Source organism: Rana temporaria, chromosome 5 (assembly GCF_905171775.1).
Source record: "Rana temporaria chromosome 5, aRanTem1.1, whole genome shotgun sequence".
Taxonomy (NCBI): domain Eukaryota; kingdom Metazoa; phylum Chordata; class Amphibia; order Anura; family Ranidae; genus Rana; species Rana temporaria.
In genome coordinates, this window is record NC_053493.1 from 421,179,642 (window position 1) to 421,200,636 (window position 20,995).

Genomic DNA, 20,995 nt, shown 5'->3' on the forward strand with positions numbered 1-20,995 from the left:
AAGTCGTCCAGAACGCGGCAGCCAGACTGGTAACGAGGGGGGGGGGGGGACCTGGGAATCAATCACCCCGGCCCTGAGGACCCTCCATTGGCTGGACTGTGAAGGATCGGGTTACTTTCAAGACACAAATGCACACAAAGAAACACAAGAAAATAAAACACTACACACCGAGCCGCCCCCTCCGATCAACTAGCCAAAACCCCCTCCACATCCCCAAGACCCACTATAAATCAAAAGGAGAACGAAGATTCGCCAGTCCAAGGACCCCGGCTATGGAACGCTCTGCCCACGGACATCCCCTTGGAAGAAAACCATCGGGCCTTCAGGAAGAAGCTTAAGACCCACCTCTTCTAAAGACACAAGGCCGGGACGGGCTGGGAAAAGCGCCTTGAGTCGATTGAGTTCACATTTGTAGCGCTATACAAGTCGCTCACTCAGGGGCCCTGAAGGTTCTAGTTATGTCTCTGGGTGGCACTGATGGGAACTGATATGTGGCACTCATAGGCAGCACTGGCGGGCACAGATTGGCAGCACTGTTGGCAAGGCCGCCATCAGGGGGGTACAGGCAGTACACCGGAAGTCCCCAGGGCCCAGGTTGCAACCCCCCTTTTTTTTTTTTTTTTTTTATTAAAGGGCCCCCGGATGGCTACCCCTCTTTCTTTTTCTTTTTCTTTTTCTTTTTCTTTTTCTTTTTCTTTTTCTTTTTCTTTTTCTTTTTCTTTTTCTTTTTCTTTTTCTTTTTCTTTTCTTTTCTTTCCTTTCTTCCTTCTTTCTTCCTCCTTTGTAAAGGGCCCAGAGGTTCCCAGGGCAACCCCCAAATTCGTGATTCACGCCTTCCCCCGCTTCTCAATTAGTGGCGGCACCCCCCCACTTCTCAATTCGCGGCAGCCCCCCCCCCACTTCTCAATTCGCGGCAGCCCCCCGCTTCTCAATTTGAGACGACAGCACCCCCCCAGTACTCTGCTTCAGGGGGCCCATGCCTGAATCTGTGTAAGGGGTCCCCATAATTCCTGATGGCGGCCCTGACTGTTGGGGCTGTGCCCGGATTGTCGGTCCCCTGTGTGGTTTTGCCGGTTTTCGGCTCTCGCCAATAACCAGCAAAATCCTGTTTTCGTTGCGATCAGCTACGATTGGACACAGCTGATCACGTGGTAAAAAGCCGCCACGATTTGCTCTTTACCCCGTTATGTCAGGGGGGGGGCATGCAAGGCAGTGGGAGGACCTCGTATGACGGCCTCCGTGGCAAAGTGCGGCCGCGCTGTAGCCAACATTCGGCTATAGTGTAGTCACGAAGGGGTTAATGACACCCCAAAAACAGGTGTGGTTGATAGAACCGGGACCGCGTGGGTATGAACATCCGATTCCAGAGCAGCATAAAAAATGTAAAAAAGACGTGCCTGCCCCTTTTTCATGTGGTTGAGGTGCGATTTGAGCCGTAAAAAAAAAGAATGCACGAATCGCATGTGATGCCAGCCTAGAAGTGGATATACAATGTGTTCGGGGGGGGGGGGGTGTTTATATTGGGGGTGTTGGTCGCACACATTGTACGAATAATAATAGATGGTTTTGTTCCTCCTCAGGTACTTCAGAGACGCCAATATCATTGTGGGGCGGAGAGGAAGAGGAAATAACTGGGCCTATGGTAAGAGGAGGGGGCGGCTCCCAACACACAAAGGGGACACATTTTATTGTTTTTGGTGGGTTTTTTTTTTTTTTTTTTTTTTTTTTTTTTTTTTTTTTTACCATTTTATTATTATTATTATTATTATTATTATTATTATTATATTACCATTTTATTATTATTAAAATGGTATTTTATAATAATAATAATAATAATAATAATAATAATATTTATTACCATTTAATAATAAAATGGTAATATAATAATAATAATAATAATAAAATGGTAATTAATAATAACCATAATAATAAAATGGTTATTATTATTATTATTTTTTTATTACCATTTTTTTTTATTATTATTATATTACCATTTTATTATTATTAAATGTTAATAAATAAATATAATAATATTACCATTTTAATAAAAATAAAATGGTAATATAATAATAATAATAATAATAATAATAATAATTACCATTTTATTATTATGGTTGTTGTTGTTGTTGTTGTTGTTGTTGTTGTTGTTGTTATTATTATTATTACCATTTTATTATAATAATAATAAAATGGTAATTAATAATAATAACAATAATAAAATGGTTATTATTATTATTATTATTATTATTTATTATTATATTACCATTTTATTATTAAATGGTAATAATAATAATAATAATATTACCATTTTAATAATAATAAAATGGTAAATAATAATAATAATAATAATAATAATAATAATAATAATATTATTATTATTATATTTATTACCATATTTATTTTTTCACTGTAACCGCCTCCCGACTGCCCTTTTAATAGATATACTGCCACAGGGTGGCCGTTCTGTGCAGAATCGTGTGTATATACATGACTCTGCACTTCCGGGTAGGGGGTCACAGCAGAAGCCGATCAGCGGGTGCCAGCCAATAGATGTCCGCCGGCACCCGCTGATTGGCATGGAGCGAGACAGGGCGTTATGAAAGCTGGTCCGTTGTTGGGTGCAGTGGAATACTTCATATTACAACCACCAGGCCAATCCGTTTTTATTTTACTCTCCATTCCTCTTCCCCGCTCTAGGGTACCGTGACACAGGAATGGGGGCAGATCAGAGCCTGCTGGAGCGGACGATGGAGAGTTTCCGCAGAGAGGTGGAGAGGAGAGACTGCTACAGTGGCACGGTGATCCTGCACAGTCTGTGTGGCGGCACTGGATCCGGTACGTACACCAACCTTCTGTTATAGTGTTTGACCGTCTCTTGTAATATGTCTGCAGTCTCTGACCCTCTCCTGTATTATGTCTGCAGTCTCTGACCATCTCCTGTATTATGTCTGCAGTCTCTGACCATCTCCTGTATTATGTCTGCAGTCTCTGACCATCTCCTGTATTATGTCTGCAGTCTCTGACCATCTCATGTAGTATGTCTGCAGTCTCTGACCCTCTCCTGTAGTATGTCTGCAGTCTCTGACCCTCTCCTGTATTATGTCTGCAGTCTCTGACCATCTCCTGTATTATGTCTGCAGTCTCTGACCATCTCCTGTATTATGTCTGCAGTCTCTGACCATCTCATGTAGTATGTCTGCAGTCTCGGACCGTCTCCTGTATGATGATCAATGACGGCTTTTGTATCTGTGTGTTTTTATAAAAAAAAAATGTAACTGGTGTTTTCCTTGTAAATATAATATTTCTGTATTTTTTTTTGTGTCCTCTGTGGGTGTTGGTTTAAATTTTTTTTGCCTTCGCTCCATCAGGTCTGGGTTCCCATCTGTGTCAGGAGATCAGAGACAGCTATCCGGCGGGTCACTTGCTGAGCGTAACTGCGGCACCCCACGAGGACCGGCGACACCCCATTACAGCATTACAACTCCCTGCTCTGCCTGTCCTACCTGCAGAGGTGAGCTGAGGGTCCTTCTGTTACTGGATATAATGATTTGCTGATGCTTTATCACAGAGGGAAGCTGCCTGATTGCCAAGAGGAACGCCCCCCACTGAGAAGGACGAATTGCCTTCCCCCCCATTTAACCCCCTTCCTGCCCAGGCCAATTCTCAGCTTTCAGCGCTGTTGCACTTTGAAGGACAATTGGGCGGTCATACACTGTACACATATGATATTTTTATCATACAAATAAAGCTTTCTTTTGGTGGCATTTAATCACCACTGGGCTTTTTATTTTTTGCACAAACAAAAAAAACGAACATTTTGAAAAAAAAAACTGTTTTGGTATAAAATTTTGAGAACGGGTTTTTCTCCTTCACTGACGGGCACTGATGAGGTGGCAGTGGTGGGCACTGATAGGTGGCACTGATGAGGTGGCAGTGGTGGGCACTGATGAGGTGGCAGTGGAGGGCACTGATGAGGTGGCAGTGGTGGGCACCGATAGGTGGCACTGATGAGGTGGCAGTGGTGGGCACTGATGAGGTGGCAGTGGTGGGCACTGATAGGTGGCACTGATAAGGTTGCAGTGGTGGGTACTTATAGGAGCACTGATAGGTGACACTGATTGGCAGCACTGGTGGGCCCAGTTGGGACTGCACTGACAATTAGGACACTGATCAGGACAGACTGCCTGCCCTGGTCTCTTTTACACAAGCCGGTTATCAGCTCTCCTCTTCTCTCCTCATGCTGCCAGCGTGAGGAAAGCGCTGTTAATAACTGGCTTCTGTTTACATCTGTGACCAGCTGTCATTGGGTACAATGAGTGAGTGAAAAACGTATATAGCGCAACACATGCGAACTGAATCGCCTCAGGGCACTTGGTATCCTATTCTACATCTACATGAAGATGTCATTGTTTTATTTGTTACTGCGATGGGTCCCATTCTACATCTAAGCGAAAACCTGTTATTGTTTTTTAGGTACTGCAATGGGGTTCCATTCTATACCTAAGTGAAGATGTGTCATTGTTTTATTGAGTTCTGTGATGGGGCCCTATTCTACAGCTAAGGGAAAGCATGTGCTTGTTTTATAGGTTCTGTGAAAGAGTCCTATTGTACATCTAAGTGAAAACATGTGCTTGTTTTATAGGTACTGCGATGGGGTCCTACTCTTCTCCAATGACGATGTGATGAAGAGGGCAGCCTCCACAGCTGAGAAAAAAACCTTCTCTTCTTCCGGTCTTCAGCCAGTAGTCTCCCTCACCGCGATGAATGCACACATTGCTTCTTGTCTAGCCGGCCTTCTCTATCCCGTGTATTCCCTGAAGACAAGGAGGTACCGCTTATCAGTGCTCTTTCTGCTCACTTCTGTATACAAATGTGGGATGGTGTCCTCTGATTGTTGAACATTATGGCCCAGATTCACAAAGACTTACGACGACGTATCGGTAGATACGCCGTTGTAAGTCCGAATGGACTTACGGGACGTCGGGGACAGCCGTCGAATTTCACGTTGTTTACGTAAGCCGATTCAGAATGGGGCTGGGCGTAGGTTACGTTCACCTCAAAAGCATTGACTATTTGCGACGTGATTTTGAGCATGCGCACTGGGATACGTTCACGGACGGCGCATGCGCCGTTCGTTAGGCGCGTCATTTACGTGGGGTCACAATTCATTACCATACAACACGCCCACTACAGCCTACTTTGAATTACGCGCGCTTACGCCGGCCCATTTACGCTACGCCGCCGTAACTTAGGACGCCAGTGCTTTGTGAATACTGCACTTGCCTCTCTAAGTTGCGGCGGCGTAGCGTAAATAAGATACGCTACGCTCACACAAAGTTACGCCGCCCTACGTGAATCTGGGCCCTTATTTCTTACCAAAAGCTATCAAAGTAGTATTCAACCCTCAGTGTTTTTTTAGTTTAACATATTGGGCCAGATTCAGAAAGATCAGCAGATCTTTCTGCTGGCGTAACGTATCTCATTTACGTTACGCCGCCGCAAGTTTTTCAGGCAAGTGCTTTATTCACAAAGCACTTGCCTGTAAAGTTGCGGCGGCGTAGCGTAAATCGCCCGGCGGAATTCAAATTCGGCGGGTAGGGGGCGTGTATCATTTAAATGATGCACGTCCCCGCACCGAACGCGACTGAATCCCAGTGCGCATTTCTCCAAATGACGTCGGCAATTCGTCATGCTTTCGACGTGTACATAAATTACGTCCATCCGTATTCGCGAACGACTTACGCAAACGACGTAAAAAATTCAAATTTTGTCGCGGGAACGACGGCCATACTTAACATTGGCTGCGCCTCATAGACCCAGGGGTAACTATACGCCGGAAAAAGCCGAACGCAAACGACGTAAAAAAAAAGCGCCGGGCGGTCGTTCGTTTTTGAATCGGCGTAACTCCTGATTTGCATATTCCTCGCGTAATAATACGGAAGCGCCACCAAGCGGCCGGCCTGGAATTGCAGCCTAAGATCCGACGGTGTAAGTCACTTACACCTGTTGGATCTTAGGGAGATCGATGCGTAACTGATTCTATGAATCAGTCGCATAGATACGACGGCCGGACTCAGAGATACGACGGCGTATCAGGAGATACGCTAGCTTCTGATGTCTTAGTGCTGTTTCCCTGAACTTCTGGTCTTCGCAGGAAAAGGTTAACAGTGGACAAGGCAGTCTTTCACCAGTCTGTAAGTTTAGACAAAGCAGGAGGGCGTAGCAGAGGATTGCCTTGTCTAGGCTATGGGGGTTGTGTGTTTCTATTGATGCACACAGTGGATGGAGACACAGCTCTAGTCCATAGGAGTCACTCAAATGTGATTTACATTTTTGTTTTGGAAGCCAGTCGGAGTCATTTAAGCCATTGACCTGCTTATGTGTTTAAAATGGCAGAACATGAAATGTACTTTGTCTCCTGATGAGTCTTGTTGGTTGTCTTGTAGCATGGTCAGTATGGGGCTGGAGCCCCTGGGAGCTGATCCGATCCCTGTGTCCGATGCCCAGCATGAAGTTTCTGCATACGGCTCAGGTCTGCAGGAGGTAAGGCTGCTTACACCTCATCGTTAGTGTCAGTGGGAGGAATAGTGTCCCATCATTGGTGTCAGTGGGAGGAATAGTGTCCCATCATTGGGGTCAGTGGGAGGAATAGTGCCCCATCATTGGGGTCAGTGGGAGGAATAGTGCCCCATCATTGGGGTCAGTGGGAGGAATAGTGCCCCATCATTGCTGTCAGTGGGAGGAATAGTGTCCCCTCATTGGTGTCAGTGGGAGGAATAGTGTCCCATCATTGGTGTCAGTGGGAGGAATAGTGTCCCATCACTGGTGTCAGTGGGGGCATTGTTAGGGGAATACCTGGAAGTGTTGCACATAGTGTTTATGTACTTTGGGTTGTACTTTGATCATTTTGTTGTCTTGACAAGCTGTATGATTCTGGATCCAATATTTTATATTCCAACAGGGGAACTGCATTCTGGGATAAGGTGACCTCCTCCGTGGTGCAGACGGTCCCTCGAGCAAATCCTCAGGGTCAGCTGGTATCCTTTCAAAGTGAGAAGTCCTGCTGGTTAGCACCCCCCCCCCCCAGGCTCAGTTAAAGTGGTTGAAAACCTCAGACATGAAATGGGAACAAAGCACATCCCTCCGTAGTGTGACCTTGTCTCAATTCAGAGCACTGAATGTAATTTCTGTCTGCTGCCCCCTTCCTCTGCTATCTGCATTCTGACATGTGAAACCAAATGGTGTCAGGGAGCTCCAGCACACAGCCCACGATTGACGGCCTCGGCTCTGTTCCTGTGCGCTGTGTGGAGGGGGTTGTCTCTTCCCTCCAATTAGCTCTGAGCTCTCCTCGCTAAGTTCTGCAGAGTGTAACTTCAGCTCTCCGCCCTCTTTTTTTTTTTTTTTCTGCTTTATAAATTCAGTACAGCGGAACCTCGGATTACGAGTATGATCCGTTCCAGGAGAATTCTCGTAAACCAAAGCACTTGCCTATCAAAGCGAGTTTGCCCATAGAAGTCAATGGGAACGGAGATAATTTGTTTCGCATTGACTTCTATGGCATGCAATATAGCATGTGGCCAGAGGTGGGGGGGGGGGCCGGAGAGCCTCGGAAAAGCTCAGGCGGATCATTGGGATAGTAATCACAAAATATCACAATACATCATAAAAGGTGCATGGTAACAATCCATGTATATCACCAACATTCATGTCCCCTACTAGGAAGGATCAAAATATGGTGGATCCCCACGGATGTCCTTGTTCTCAACATGTTTCGCGAAATTCTAGAGCTTCATCAGGAGACTATATGAAAACAATCATTGGGATAGTAATCACCACATTTCATAATACATGCATGGTAACAATCCATGGATATCACCAACATTCATGTCCCCTACTAGGAAGGATCAAAATATGGTGGATCTCCACGGATGTCATTGTTTTCAACATGTTTCGCGGAATTCTAGAGCTTCATCAGGAGACTATCTGAAATCAATCATTGGGATAGTAAACACTAAATATCACAATACATCATAATCGGTGCACGGTAACAATCCATGTATATAACCAACATTCATGTCCCCTACTAGGAAGGATCAAAATATGGTGGATCCACACAGATGTCATTGTTCTCAACATGTTTCGTGGAAATTCTACCGCCTCATCAGGAGAATATCTGAAATCAATAATTGGGATAGTAAACACTGTCCAATACATGAGGAATTATTAAACAGGCAAATAGGGAAGGGGGGGAAAAAGAGCACTGTCATTTACCCGGGACCCAAGCCTAGCTGGGGTCAGAGCGCCACCAAAAGGTCCCACCACGGCGGCTAAGGGGGGATTGTGCAGAAATGAACGATTGTCTATATTAAATAATAACAATGTTTTAGGCTTCATTTCCACTGGCGTTTTTACAGCCACTGTTAGCCTTTTTTACAGCTTAAAAACGCCCTGTCCATGTTTATTTTGTAAAAAAAAAAAAAAAAAATTTTTTGGTGAGCTGCAGCTTTAAAAATGCCGCGGTCGCGTTTTTGAGCGTCTGGCGTTTTTACAGCTCTACTCTGGAGCTTCAGAACGCCCTGGTCCTGCGTTTTTTTTTACAGCTCAAAAACGCCTATGTGGGCATGATGCCATAGAATAACATGGACAGGCGTTTTTAAGCTGTAAAAAACGCTCAGAAAAGTGGCTGTAAAAACGCCAGTGGAAATGAAGCCTTACAAATGGACATGTGCAAAAAAAAAATTTGTTTCCGTTACATTGTTTTTTTTTTTTTGCTTTTTTTTCGGGAATTCAGAATTTTTGAATTTCCAATTTTTAGAATTTCGGATTTCCGAATTTTTGAATATTCACATTTCTGACTTTCGAATCTTCGATTTCGTTTATTGTTTTTTTTTTTTTTTTTTGGAATTTCAAAATTTTGACAATCTGAATATCTTAAAAAAAAAAAAAAAAGAGAAAATCAGTAAAAATCTAAATAACTATTAAATTATAGGTATTGGAATTTCCTTTTCAAATTTGGCTGTCAGTGAATGTAAGGAATACGAATTTATCCAAAGTTACGAATTATCCGAAATACCGATTGTCGCATCTAAACAAATGGAACGTTACAAATGAATAATAAAAAGTTTATTATTGTTATTATTAGGTCGTTACGTTCCAATCACTTAGATGCGGCATTCGTTATTTTGGATCGTTCGTAACTTCGGGTAAATTCGTATTCCTTACATTCACTGACAGCCAAATTTGAAAGGAAATTCCAATACCTATAATTTAATAGTTATTATTAGTTACTGTATATACTCGAATATAAGCCGAGGCACCTAATTTTACCATAAAAAACTGGGAAAAGGTATTGACTCGAGTATAAGCCTAGGGTGTCCATCTGCATGCCTCACTGTGCCCATGCCTCACTGTGCCCATGACTAGACTGACGTTTAACATAGGAGTCCATGGAAGGGGTGCCCCGGCTTTGAAAAATCGGTGCTCCCCGGCCGTAGGTCCCCCAGACAACAAACTTTGCACATTTATAGAGGAGAAATGGGGCTACATGTGCGCCAAGTTCTGGGTCCAGGGGACCTACAACCTTCCGGTACCAGCTCCCCAAAGTCACCGGAGAAATGACCATTTAACATAGGAGTCTATGGAAGGGGTGCCTGGCTTTGAAAAATCGTTGCTCCCCGGCCATAAGTCCCCTGGACAACAAACTTTGTACATTTGTAGAGGAAGAGTGGGGCTATGTGTGTGGCAAGTTTGGGGTCCAGGGGACCTACAGCCGGCCGGTACCGGGTCCCCAAATTCCGGGAGATCAGGCGCAAAAAGGTGACTCGAGTATAAGCCGAGGGGGGCGGCATTTTCAGCACAAAAAAAATGTGCTGAAAAAACTTGGCTTATACTCGAGTATATACGGTAGTTAGTTCAGATTTTCAGTTTTTAAATTTTTGGATTTTCATTCTATAGAATTTTCAGATTTTCATTTTTTTGATTTATGGATTTTCGAATTTCGAAATTTCGGTATTCTGTCATTTCAAATTTCCGAATTGCATATGTCTAAATCAATAAACAATGTTTTAACCGTAAGAAAAACATTAGGAAAAATAGAAGGGGGGGGAGGAAACAAAAGCAAAGACAAAAATAAAATAAAACAAGTGGAGGGGGAGGAAAAATGAAAGAGGAGGGAAAGAAAGGGGGAGGAGGCACGGGAGGAAAAGGGGAAGGAAAGGAAGGGGAATGGAAGAGGAGGGAAAGAAAGGTGGGGGGTAGGAGGAAGGGGAATGGAAGAGGAGGGAAAGAAAGGTGGGTAGGGGACAGGAAAGGAAGGGGAATGGAAGAGGAGGGAAAGAAAGGTGGGAGGGGGGATGGAAGAGGAGGGAAGGAAAGGGGGGGGAGGGGAATGGAAGAGGAGAGAAGGAAAGGTGGGGGGGAAATAGAAGAGGAGGGAAATAAAGGGGGGGGGGAGGGGAATGGAAGAGGAGAGAAGGAAAGGTGGGGGAGAAATAGAAGAGGAGGTAAAGAAAGGTGGGGGGGAGGAAGGGGAATGGAAGAGGAGGGAAAGAAAGGTGGGGGGGGGGCTGAACGAAAGGAAGGGGAATGGAAGAGGAGGGAAAGAAAGGTGGGGGGAGGAAAGGAAGGGAAATGGAAGAGGAGGTAAAGAAAGGTGGGGGGGAGGAAGGGAAATGGAAGAGGAGGGAAAGAAAGGTGGGGGGAGGGGAATGGAAGAGGAGGTAAAGAAAGGTGGGGGGGAGGAAGTGGAATGGAAGAGGAGGGAAAGAAAGGTGGGGGGAGGGGAATGGAAGAGGAGGTAAAGAAAGGTGGGGGGGGAGGAAGTGGAATGGAAGAGGAGGGAAAGAAAGGTGGGGGGGGAGGAAGGGGAATGGAAGAGGAGGGAAAGAAAGGGGGGGGGGAGGAAGTGGAATGGAAGAGGAGGGAAAGAAAGGTGGGGGGGGGAAGGAAGGGGAATGGAAGAGGAGGGAAAGAAAGGTGGGGGGGAGGAAGGGGAATGGAAGAGGAGGGAAAGAAAGGTGGGGGGGGACAGGAAAGGAAGGGGAATGGAAGAGGAGGGAAAGAAAGGTGGGGGGGGACAGGAAAGGAAGGGGAATGGAAGAGGAGGGAAAGAAAGGTGGGGGGGAGGAAGGGGAATGGAAGAGGAGGGAAAGAAAGGTGGGGGGGGGGCAGGAAAGGAAGGGGAATGGAAGAGGAGGGAAAGAAAGGTGGGGGGGGGACGAAAGGAAGGGGAATGGAAGAGGAGGGAAAGAAAGGGGGGGGGGGGGGGAAGAGGGGAAAGGAAGGGGGAAGGGGAATGGAAGAGGAGGAAGGAAAGGTGGGGGGGATGGAAGAGGAGGGAAAGGGGGGGGAAGGGGAATGGAAGAGGAGAGAAGGAAAGGTGGGGGGGAAATAGAAGAGGAGGGAAATAAAGGGGGGGGGAGGAAGGGGAATGGAAGAGGAGAGAAGGAAAGGTGGGGGGAGAAGGAAGAATGGAAGGAGGAAAGAAAGGTGGGGGGAGGAAAGGAAGGGAAATGGAAGAGGAGGGAAAGAAAGGTGGGGGGGGAAGGGAAATGGAAGAGGAGGGAAAGGAAGGGGGGGGGGGGGGAAGGAGGGGGGAGGAGGAAGAAGAAGGGAGGAAGGATGGAAAGAGGGAGGAGAAGGGGGGGGAGGAAGGGAAGGAGGGAAGAGGGAGGGAAAGAAAGGTGGGGGGGGAGGAAGGGGAATGGAAGAGGAGGGAAAGAAAGGTGGGGGGGGAGGAAGGGGAATGGAAGAGGAGGGAAAGAAAGGTGGGGGGGGAGGAAGGGGAATGGAAGAGGAGGGAAAGAAAGGTGGGGGGGAGGGGGAATGGAAGAGGAGGTAAAGAAAGGTGAGGGGGGGGGAAGGGGAATGGAAGAGGAGGGAAAGAAAGGTGGGGGGGGAGGAAGGGGAATGGAAGAGGAGGGAAAGAAAGGTGGGGGGGGGGGGGGGGGAATGGAAGAGGAGGGAAAGAAAGGTGGGGGGGGAGGAAGGGGAATGGAAGAGGAGGGAAAGAAAGGTGGGGGGAGGAAAGGAAGGGGAATGGAAGAGGAGGGAAAGAAAGGTGGGGGGGGGGAGGGGAAGGAAGAGGAGGGAAAGAAAGGGGGGGGGAAGGGGAATGGAAGAGGAGGGAAAGAAAGGTGGGGGGGAGGAAGGGGAATGGAAGAGGAGGGAAAGAAAGGTGGGGGGGGGGGCAGGAAAGGAAGGGGAATGGAAGAGGAGGGAAAGAAAGGTGGGGGGGGGACAGGAAAGGAAGGGGAATGGAAGAGGAGGGAAAGAAAGGTGGGGGGGGGAAGGGGAATGGAAGAGGAGGGAAAGAAAGGTGGGGGGGACAGGAAAGGAAGGGGAATGGAAGAGGAGGGAAAGAAAGGGGGGGGGGAAGGAAGGGGAATGGAAGAGGAGGGAGGGAAAGAAAGGTGGGGGTGGAATGAAATAGGAGGAAAAAAAAGGGGGGGAAGGAAAGGTGGGGGGGAAGGGGAATGGAAGAGGAGGGAAAGAAAGGTGGGGGGGAAGGGGAATGGAAGAGGAGGGAGAAAGGGGGGGGGGGGCAGGAAAGGAAGGGGAATGGAAGAGGAGGGAAAGAAAGGTGGGGGGGAAGGAAGGGGAATGGAAGAGGAGGGAGGGAAAGAAAGGTGGGGGTGGAATGAAATAGGAGGAAAAGAAAGGGGGGGAAGGAAAGGTGGGGGGGAAGGGGAATGGAAGAGGAGGGAAAGAAAGGTGGGGGGGGGACAGGAAATGAAGGGGAATGGAAGAGGAGGGAAAGAAAGGTGGGGGGGAAGGGGAATGGAAGAGGAGGGAAAGAAAGGTGGGGGGGAGGGGAATGGAAGAGGAGGGAAAGAAAGGTGGGGGGGGGAGGAAGGGGAATGGAAGAGGAGGGAAAGGAAGGTGGGGGGGAGGGGAATGGAAGAGGAGGGAAAGAAAGGTGGGGGGGAGGAAGGGGAATGGAAGAGGAGGGAAAGAAAGGTGGGGGGGAAGGGGAATGGAAGAGGAGGGAAAGAAAGGTGGGGGGGGGGCAGGAAAGGAAGGGGAATGGAAGAGGAGGGAAAGAAAGGTGGGGGGGAAGGAAGGGGAATGGAAGAGGAGGGAGGGAAAGAAAGGTGGGGGTGGAATGAAATAGGAGGAAAAGAAAGGGGGGGAAGGAAAGGTGGGGGGGAAGGGGAAGAGGAGGAAAGAAAGGTGGGGGGGGGACAGGAAATGAAGGGGAATGGAAGAGGAGGGAAAGAAAGGTGAGGGGGAAGGGGAATGGAAGAGGAGGGAAAGAAAGGTGGGGGGGGGACAGGAAATGAAGGGGAATGGAAGAGGAGGGAAAGAAAGGTGGGGGGAAGGGGAATGGAAGAGGAGGGAAAGAAAGGTGGGGGGGAGGGGAATGGAAGAGGAGGGAAAGGAAGGTGGGGGGGAGGGGAATGGAAGAGGAGGGAAAGAAAGGTGGGGGGGAGGAAGGGGAATGGAAGAGGAGGGAAAGGAAGGTGGGGGGGAGGGGAATGGAAGAGGAGGGAAAGAAAGGTGGGGGGGGAGGGGAATGGAAGAGGAGGGAAAGAAAGGTGGGAGGGGGAATGGAAGAGGAGGGAAAGCAAGGTGAGGGGGGAGGAAGGGAAGGGGAATGGAAGAGGAGGGAAAGAAAGGTGGGGGGGGGGAAGGGGAATGGAAGAGGAGGGAAAGGAAGGTGGGGGGGGAGGGGAATGGAAGAGGAGGGAAAGAAAGGTGGGGGGGGGAGGGGAATGGAAGAGGAGGGAAAGAAAGGTGAGGGGGGAAGGAAAGGAAGGGGAAAAGGAGGAGAAGAGAAGAAAGGGGAAGAAAAAGAACACAAGATGGTAAAGGCAAAAAAAAATGGAGACGGGGAGGAAGAGGGGGTGGAGTTGGTAAAGGGGGGGGAGGAGGAGAGAAAAGGGGGAAGATGGGGGAAGGAATAAAGAAAATAAGGAAAACAAATGAAATATCACGAGTGGCTGACCTCGTATAAGACGACAACAATACTCTGGGTCCGGGGGGGCGAAGAGGAAGATTTCAGTTGGTAGAAATCGCCGGAGGAGGCGGTCCCAAATCACATTATACAAAAAAAATTGGTGTATCATTTTTTTTATTTTTATTTTTTCATTAAAATCAAAGTCTATTTTTCTCCCAAAAAAACGCTGCGCAAATACAGTGTGACATAAAAAATTGCAACAGTTGCCATTTTATTCTCTAGGGTCTCTGTTATATATATATATATATATGTTTGGGGATTCTAAGTAATTTTCTAGCAAAAATAATACAGATTTTATTTTACTTGTACATAAAAGTGACCGGAGCCGGCCGGGTCCTTCTCCGGATGACGCAGTTCTGGGTCCGCCGCTCTCCGGGGGTTCTGATTGGATATTTCGGGTCCTCTCTGTTCTTCCTTCACCGCGTTCTCCCAGCATCACAGCGCGTCCGTCCTGGCCGTGGCTCGGAACTCCCAGGATTACTCCTTCCTTCTCTCCCGGGACTCCGTACTGATGAAGCTGAAGCAGTCCTATCGCTGCGTCGCCTGGAACCCCTCCCCCATCCACTGCTGGACAGGTCAGTGACCTCTGTCACCAGAGCCTTCCTCCGGTCACAGGGATCCATGAATGACACGATCCCATTGGTCAGCGAGGCAGATAATCATAGGGATGGTCCAATAAGACAAGATCCAGTGCAGAGAGGAGATTACACCGCCAGATCCAGTACAGAGAAGGGATTACACCGCCAGATCCAGTACAGAGAGAAGATTACACCGCCAGATCCAGTACAGAGAAGGGATTACACCGCCAGATCCAGTACAGAGAGAGGGGATTACACCACCAGATCCAGTACAGAGAGAGGATTACACCCCCAGATCCCGTACAGAGAGAGGGGATTACACCGCCAGATCCAGTACAGAGAGGGGATTACACCGCCAGATCCAGTACAGAGAGGGGATTACACCCCCAGATCCAGTACAGAGAGGGGATTACACCGCCAGATCCAGTACAGAGAGAGGATTACACCCCCAGATCCAGTACAGAGAGGGGATTACACCCCCAGATCCAGTACAGAGAGAGGGGATTACACCCCCAGATCCAGTACAGAGAGAGGGGATTACACCGCCAGATCCAGTACAGAGAGGGGATTACACCGCCAGATCCAGTACAGAGAGGGGATTACAGCACCAGATCCAGTACAGAGAGGGGATTACACCCCCAGATCCAGTACAGAGAGGAGATTACACCACCAGATCCAGTACAGAGAGGAGATTACACCGCCAGATCGAGTACAGAGAGGGGATTACAGCACCAGATCCAGTACAGAGAGGGGATTACACCCCCAGATCCAGTACAGAGAGAGGGGATTACACCCCCAGATCCAGTACAGAGAGAGGGGATTACACCGCCAGATCCAGTACAGAGAGGGGATTACACCACCAGATCCAGTACAGAGAGGGGATTACACCACCAGATCCAGTACAGAGAGAGGATTACACCCCCAGATCCAGTACAGAGAGAGGGGATTACACCCCCAGATCCAGTACAGAGAGGAGATTACACCGCCAGATCCAGTACAGAGAGAGGGGATTACACCACCAGATCCAGTACAGAGAGAGGGGATTACACCCCCAGATCCAGTACAGAGAGGGGATTACACCCCCAGATCCAGTACAGAGAGGGGATTACACCACCAGATCCAGTACAGAGAGGGGATTACACCACCAGATCCAGTACAGAGAGGAGATTACACCACCAGATCCAGTACAGAGAGGGGATTACACCGCCAGATCCAGTACAGAGAGGGGATTACACCGCCAGATCCAGTACAGAGAGGAGATTACACCGCCAGATCCAGTACAGAGAGGAGATTACACCACCAGATCGAGTACAGAGAGGGGATTACACCGCCAGATCCAGTACAGAGAGGGGATTACACCGCCAGATCCAGTACAGAGAGGGGATTACACCCCCAGATCCAGTACAGAGAGGGGATTACACCCCCAGATCCAGTCCAGAGAGGGGATTACACCCCCAGATCCAGTACAGAGAGGAGATTACATCACCAGATCCAGTACAGAGGGGATTACACCCCCAGATCCAGTACAGAGAGGGGATTACACCACCAGTACAGAGAGGAGATTACACCACTAGATCCAGTACAGAGAGGGGATTACACCCCCAGATCCAGTACAGAGAGAGGGGATTACACCACCAGATCCAGTACAGAGAGGAGATTACACCGCCAGATCCAGTACAGAGAGGAGATTACACCGCCAGATCCAGTACAGAGAGGGGATTACACCCCCAGATCCAGTACAGAGAGAGGGGATTACACCACCAGATCCAGTACAGAGAGGAGATTACACCGCCAGATCCAGTACAGAGAGGAGATTACACCGCCAGATCCAGTACAGAGAGAGGATTACACCACCAGATCCAGTACAGAGGATTACACCACCAGATCCAGTACAGAGAGGGGATTACACCCCCAGATCCAGTACAGAGAGGGGATTACACCCCCAGATCCAGTACAGAGAGGGGATTACACCACCAGATCCAGTACAGAGAGAGGAGATTACACCACCAGATCCAGTACAGAGAGAGGGGATTACACCACCAGATCCAGTACAGAGAGGGTATTACACCGCCAGATACAGTACAGAGAGGATTACACCACCAGATCCAGTACAGAGAGGGGATTACACCGCCAGATCCAGTACAGAGAGGGGATTACACCACCAGATCCAGTACAGAGAGGGGATTACACCACCAGATCCAGTACAGAGAGGGGATTACACCACCAGATACAGTACAGAGAGGATTACACCACCAGATCCAGTACAGAGAGGAGATTACACCACCAGATCCAGTACAGAGAGGGGATTACACCACCAGATCCAGTACAGAGAGGGGATTACACCACCAGATCCAGTACAGAGAGGGGATTACACCACTAGATCCAGTACAGAGAGGGGATTACACCACCAGATCCAGTACAGAGAGGGGATTACACCACCAGATCCAGTACAGAGAGGGGATTACACCACTAGATCCAGTACAGAGAGGGGATTACACCCCCAGATCCAGTACAGAGAGAGGGGATTACACCCCCAGATCCAGTACAGAGAGGGGATTACACCCCCAGATCCAGTACAGAGAGGAGATTACACCACCAGATCCAGTACAGAGAGGGGATTACACCGCCAGATCCAGTACAGAGAGGGGATTACACCGCCAGATCCAGTACAGAGAAGGGATTACACCGCCAGATCCAGTACAGAGAGGGGATTACACCACCAGATCCAGTACAGAGAGAGGAGATTACACCACCAGATCCAGTACAGAGAGAGGATTACACCACCAGATCCAGTACTGAGAGAGGGGATTACACCACCAGATCCCGTACAGAGAGGGGATTACACCCCCAGATCCAGTACAGAGAGAGGAGATTACACCACCAGATCCAGTACAGAGAGAGGATTACACCACCAGATCCAGTACTGAGAGAGGGGATTACACCACCAGATCCCGTACAGAGAGGGGATTACACCACCAGATCCCGTACAGAGAGGGAATGTAACAATATTTTATGATTTTGTTATGCAGATCCCCAGAATATTCTGGATCCCTCGTGTCACAGCCACTCCCTGACCGTCTGCGCCAACCACTCCAGCGCGGCCGACCTGGTGAGCGGCATTGTGGGTAAAGCCCGCACCATGTATGACTCCGGGGCTTACCTGCACTGGTACCGGAGATACGGCTGTGAGGATGAAGACTTCCAGGTGGCCTTCCACACCCTGGACTGCGTTGTGGACGAATATAACAGTCTGCGGCAGCCGTGACCAATCCGCCGTTCCCAGGATCCATGACCGTTCCCAGGATCCAAAACTGTTCCCAGGATCCATGACCGTTCCCAGGATCCATGACCGTTCCCAGGATCCAAAACTGTTCCCAGGATCCATGACCGTTCCCAGGATCCATGACCGTTCCCAGGATCCAAAACTGTTCCCAGGATCCATGACCGTTCCCAGGATCCAATACTGTTCCCAGGATCCGATACCGTTCCCTGGATCCATGACCGTTCCCTGGATCCATGACCGTTCCCAGGATCCATGACCGTTCCCAGGATCCATGACCGTTCCCAGGATCCATGACCGTTCCCAGGATCCATGACCGTTCCCAGGATCCATGACCGTTCCCAGGATCCATGACCGTTCCCAGGATCCAATACCGTTCCCAGGATCCATGACCGTTCCCAGGATCCATGACCATTCCCAGGATCCATGACCCTTCCCAGGATCCATGACCGTTCCCTGGATCCATGGCCGTTCCCTGGATCCATGACCGTTCCCAGGATCCATGACCGTTCTCAGGATCCATGACCGTTCACGAGATCTATGACCGTTCTCAGGATCCATGACCGTTCACGAGATCCATGACCGTTCCCAGGATCCATGACCGTTCCCAGGATCCATGACCGTTCACGAGATCTATGACCGTTCACAAGACCCAATCCCGTTCCCTGGATCCATGACCGTTCCCAGGATCAATAACTGTTCCCAGGATCCAATACTACTCCCTAGATCCATGACCGTTCCCAGGATCCATGACCGTTACCTGGATCCATGACTGTTCCCAGGATCCAATACTACTCCCTAGATCCATGACCGTTCCCAGGATCCATGACCGTTCCCAGGATCCATGACCGTTCCCTGGATCCATGACCGTTCCCAGGATCCATGACCGTTCCCTGGATCCATGACCGTTCCCAGGATCCATGACCGTTCCCAGGATCCATGACCGTTCCCAGGATCCATGACCGTTCCCTGGATCCATGACCGTTCCCAGGATCCATGACCGTTCCCTGGATCCATGACCGTTCCCAGGATCCATGACCGTTCCCTGGATCCATGACCGTTCCCAGGATCCATGACCGTTCCCAGGATCCATGACCATTCCCAGGATCCATGACCCTTCCCAGGATCCATGACCGTTCCCTGGATCCATGGCCGTTCCCTGGATCCATGACCGTTCCCAGGATCCATGACCGTTCCCAGGATCCATGACCGTTCTCAGGATCCATGACCGTTCACGGGATCTATGACCGTTCTCAGGATCCATGACCGTTCACGAGATCCATGACCGTTCTCAGGATCCATGACCGTTCCCAGGATCCATGACCGTTCCCAGGATCCATGACCGTTCCCAGGATCCATGACCGTTCTCAGGATCCATGACCGTTCACGAGATCTATGACCGTTCTCAGGATCCATGACCGTTCACGAGATCCATGACCGTTCCCAGGATCCATGACCGTTCCCAGGATCCATGACCGCTCACGAGATCTATGACCGTTCACAAGACCCAATCCCGTTCCCTGGATCCATGACCGTTCCCAGGATCAATAACTGTTCCCAGGATCCAATACTACTCCCTAGATCCATGACCGTTCCCAGGATCCATGACCGTTCCCAGGATCCATGACCGTTCCCAGGATCCATGACCGTTCCCAGGATCCATGACCGTTCTCAGGATCCATGACCGTTCACGAGATCTATGACCGTTCTCAGGATCCATGACCGTTCACGAGATCCATGACCGTTCCCAGGATCCATGACCGTTCCCAGGATCCATGACCGCTCACGAGATCTATGACCGTTCACAAGACCCAATCCCGTTCCCTGGATCCATGACCGTTCCCAGGATCAATAACTGTTCCCAGGATCCAATACTACTCCCTAGATCCATGACCGTTCCCAGGATCCATGACCGTTACCTGGATCCATGACTGTTCCCAGGATCCAATACTACTCCCTAGATCCATGACCGTTCCCAGGATCCATGACCGTTCCCAGGATCCATGACCGTTCCCAGGATCCATGACCGTTCCCTGGATCCATGACCGTTCCCAGGATCCATGACCGTTCCCTGGATCCATGACCGTTCCCAGGATCCATGACCGTTCCCTGGATCCATGACCACTCCCAGGATCCATGACCGTTCCCTGGATCCATGACCACTCCCAGGATCCATGACCGTTCCCAGGATCAATGACCCTTCCCAGGATCCATGACCGTTCAGAAGATCCTATTCCATTAACAAGATCATCGCCGCCGGTCACGAGCATCGGCGCCCCCGCAGTGCAATGCCTGCTATCCCGCTTAAAGGGACCGAGGTACAGCCACGACGGTTCGCGGGATCGTGCCGCAGTATAATGACGGCGGCTGGTCAGCAAGCGGTTAAGCTTGGACAATGTCTTCCTCCGGCGTGTACAGGTCCTCTTTTTTTATAACTGTGTATATTTAAGTTTATATACAAAGCATTAATTTATTTTGTATGATAAAAAATGATTAAAATATATTTCCTAATTCATGTGTGGTTATTTTGATATACGGGTTCCCCAGTTCATACCCCGCCTCCAGCTGACCAGTGGGCGGAGTCTCCTGAGACAGGGGGGTCACACTAGAGGGCGTGCCGCGGAAAGCGTTCTACGGCTAAAGCCCCCCCCCCCCATCCACATTAACTCCTGCAATACAGGACATTTTTACCCCCTTTCTGCCCAGCTCTGTCGCATTTCAAATGACAATTGCGCGGTCATGTAACACTGTACACATATGACATTTTAATCTTTTTTTTTTTTTTTTTTTTCTTTTTGAGATGGAGCTTTCTTTTGATGCTATTTAATCACCACTGGATTTTTTTTTCTTTTTTGGTAAATAAATGAAAAATTACTGAAAATTCTTCTTAGTTTGTGTTGTAAACTGGTGCAAATATGTATTTTTTTGCTTCTTTACTGATGGGCACACACAAAAAAAAAGACTAAAAATGTTTCTCTTAGTTTCTGTTAGAACATTTTGCTAAAAATACATTTTCCGGCTGCACTAATGTGCGCCGATAGGGCTGCACTGATAAGGTAACTCTGCTGAGGTGGCACCAGGGCTGGACTGGGACAAAAATGTGGCCCTGGACTTCATCCAGACTGGCCCAGGGCACAATACATCAGGGTACCATGCACATCAGGGTACAGAGCCCAGCAC

The 20,995-nt window shown here is 48.9% G+C and overlaps 1 protein-coding gene across 1 annotated transcript in view; it reads left to right on the forward strand.

The window, feature by feature from the left end:
• LOC120941688 (tubulin delta chain-like) overlaps positions 1–20,326 on the forward strand; it is a 48,222-nt gene extending 27,896 nt beyond the window's left edge. Inside the window, exons 11-12 of the mRNA XM_040355242.1 lie at positions 14,391–14,532; positions 17,565–20,326. Coding sequence (XP_040211176.1) covers positions 14,391–14,532; positions 17,565–17,800 — 378 coding nt within the window. The 3' untranslated portion in view covers positions 17,801–20,326. The remainder of the gene's footprint in view (positions 1–14,390; positions 14,533–17,564) is intronic.
• The last annotated feature ends 669 nt before the right edge of the window (positions 20,327–20,995 follow it).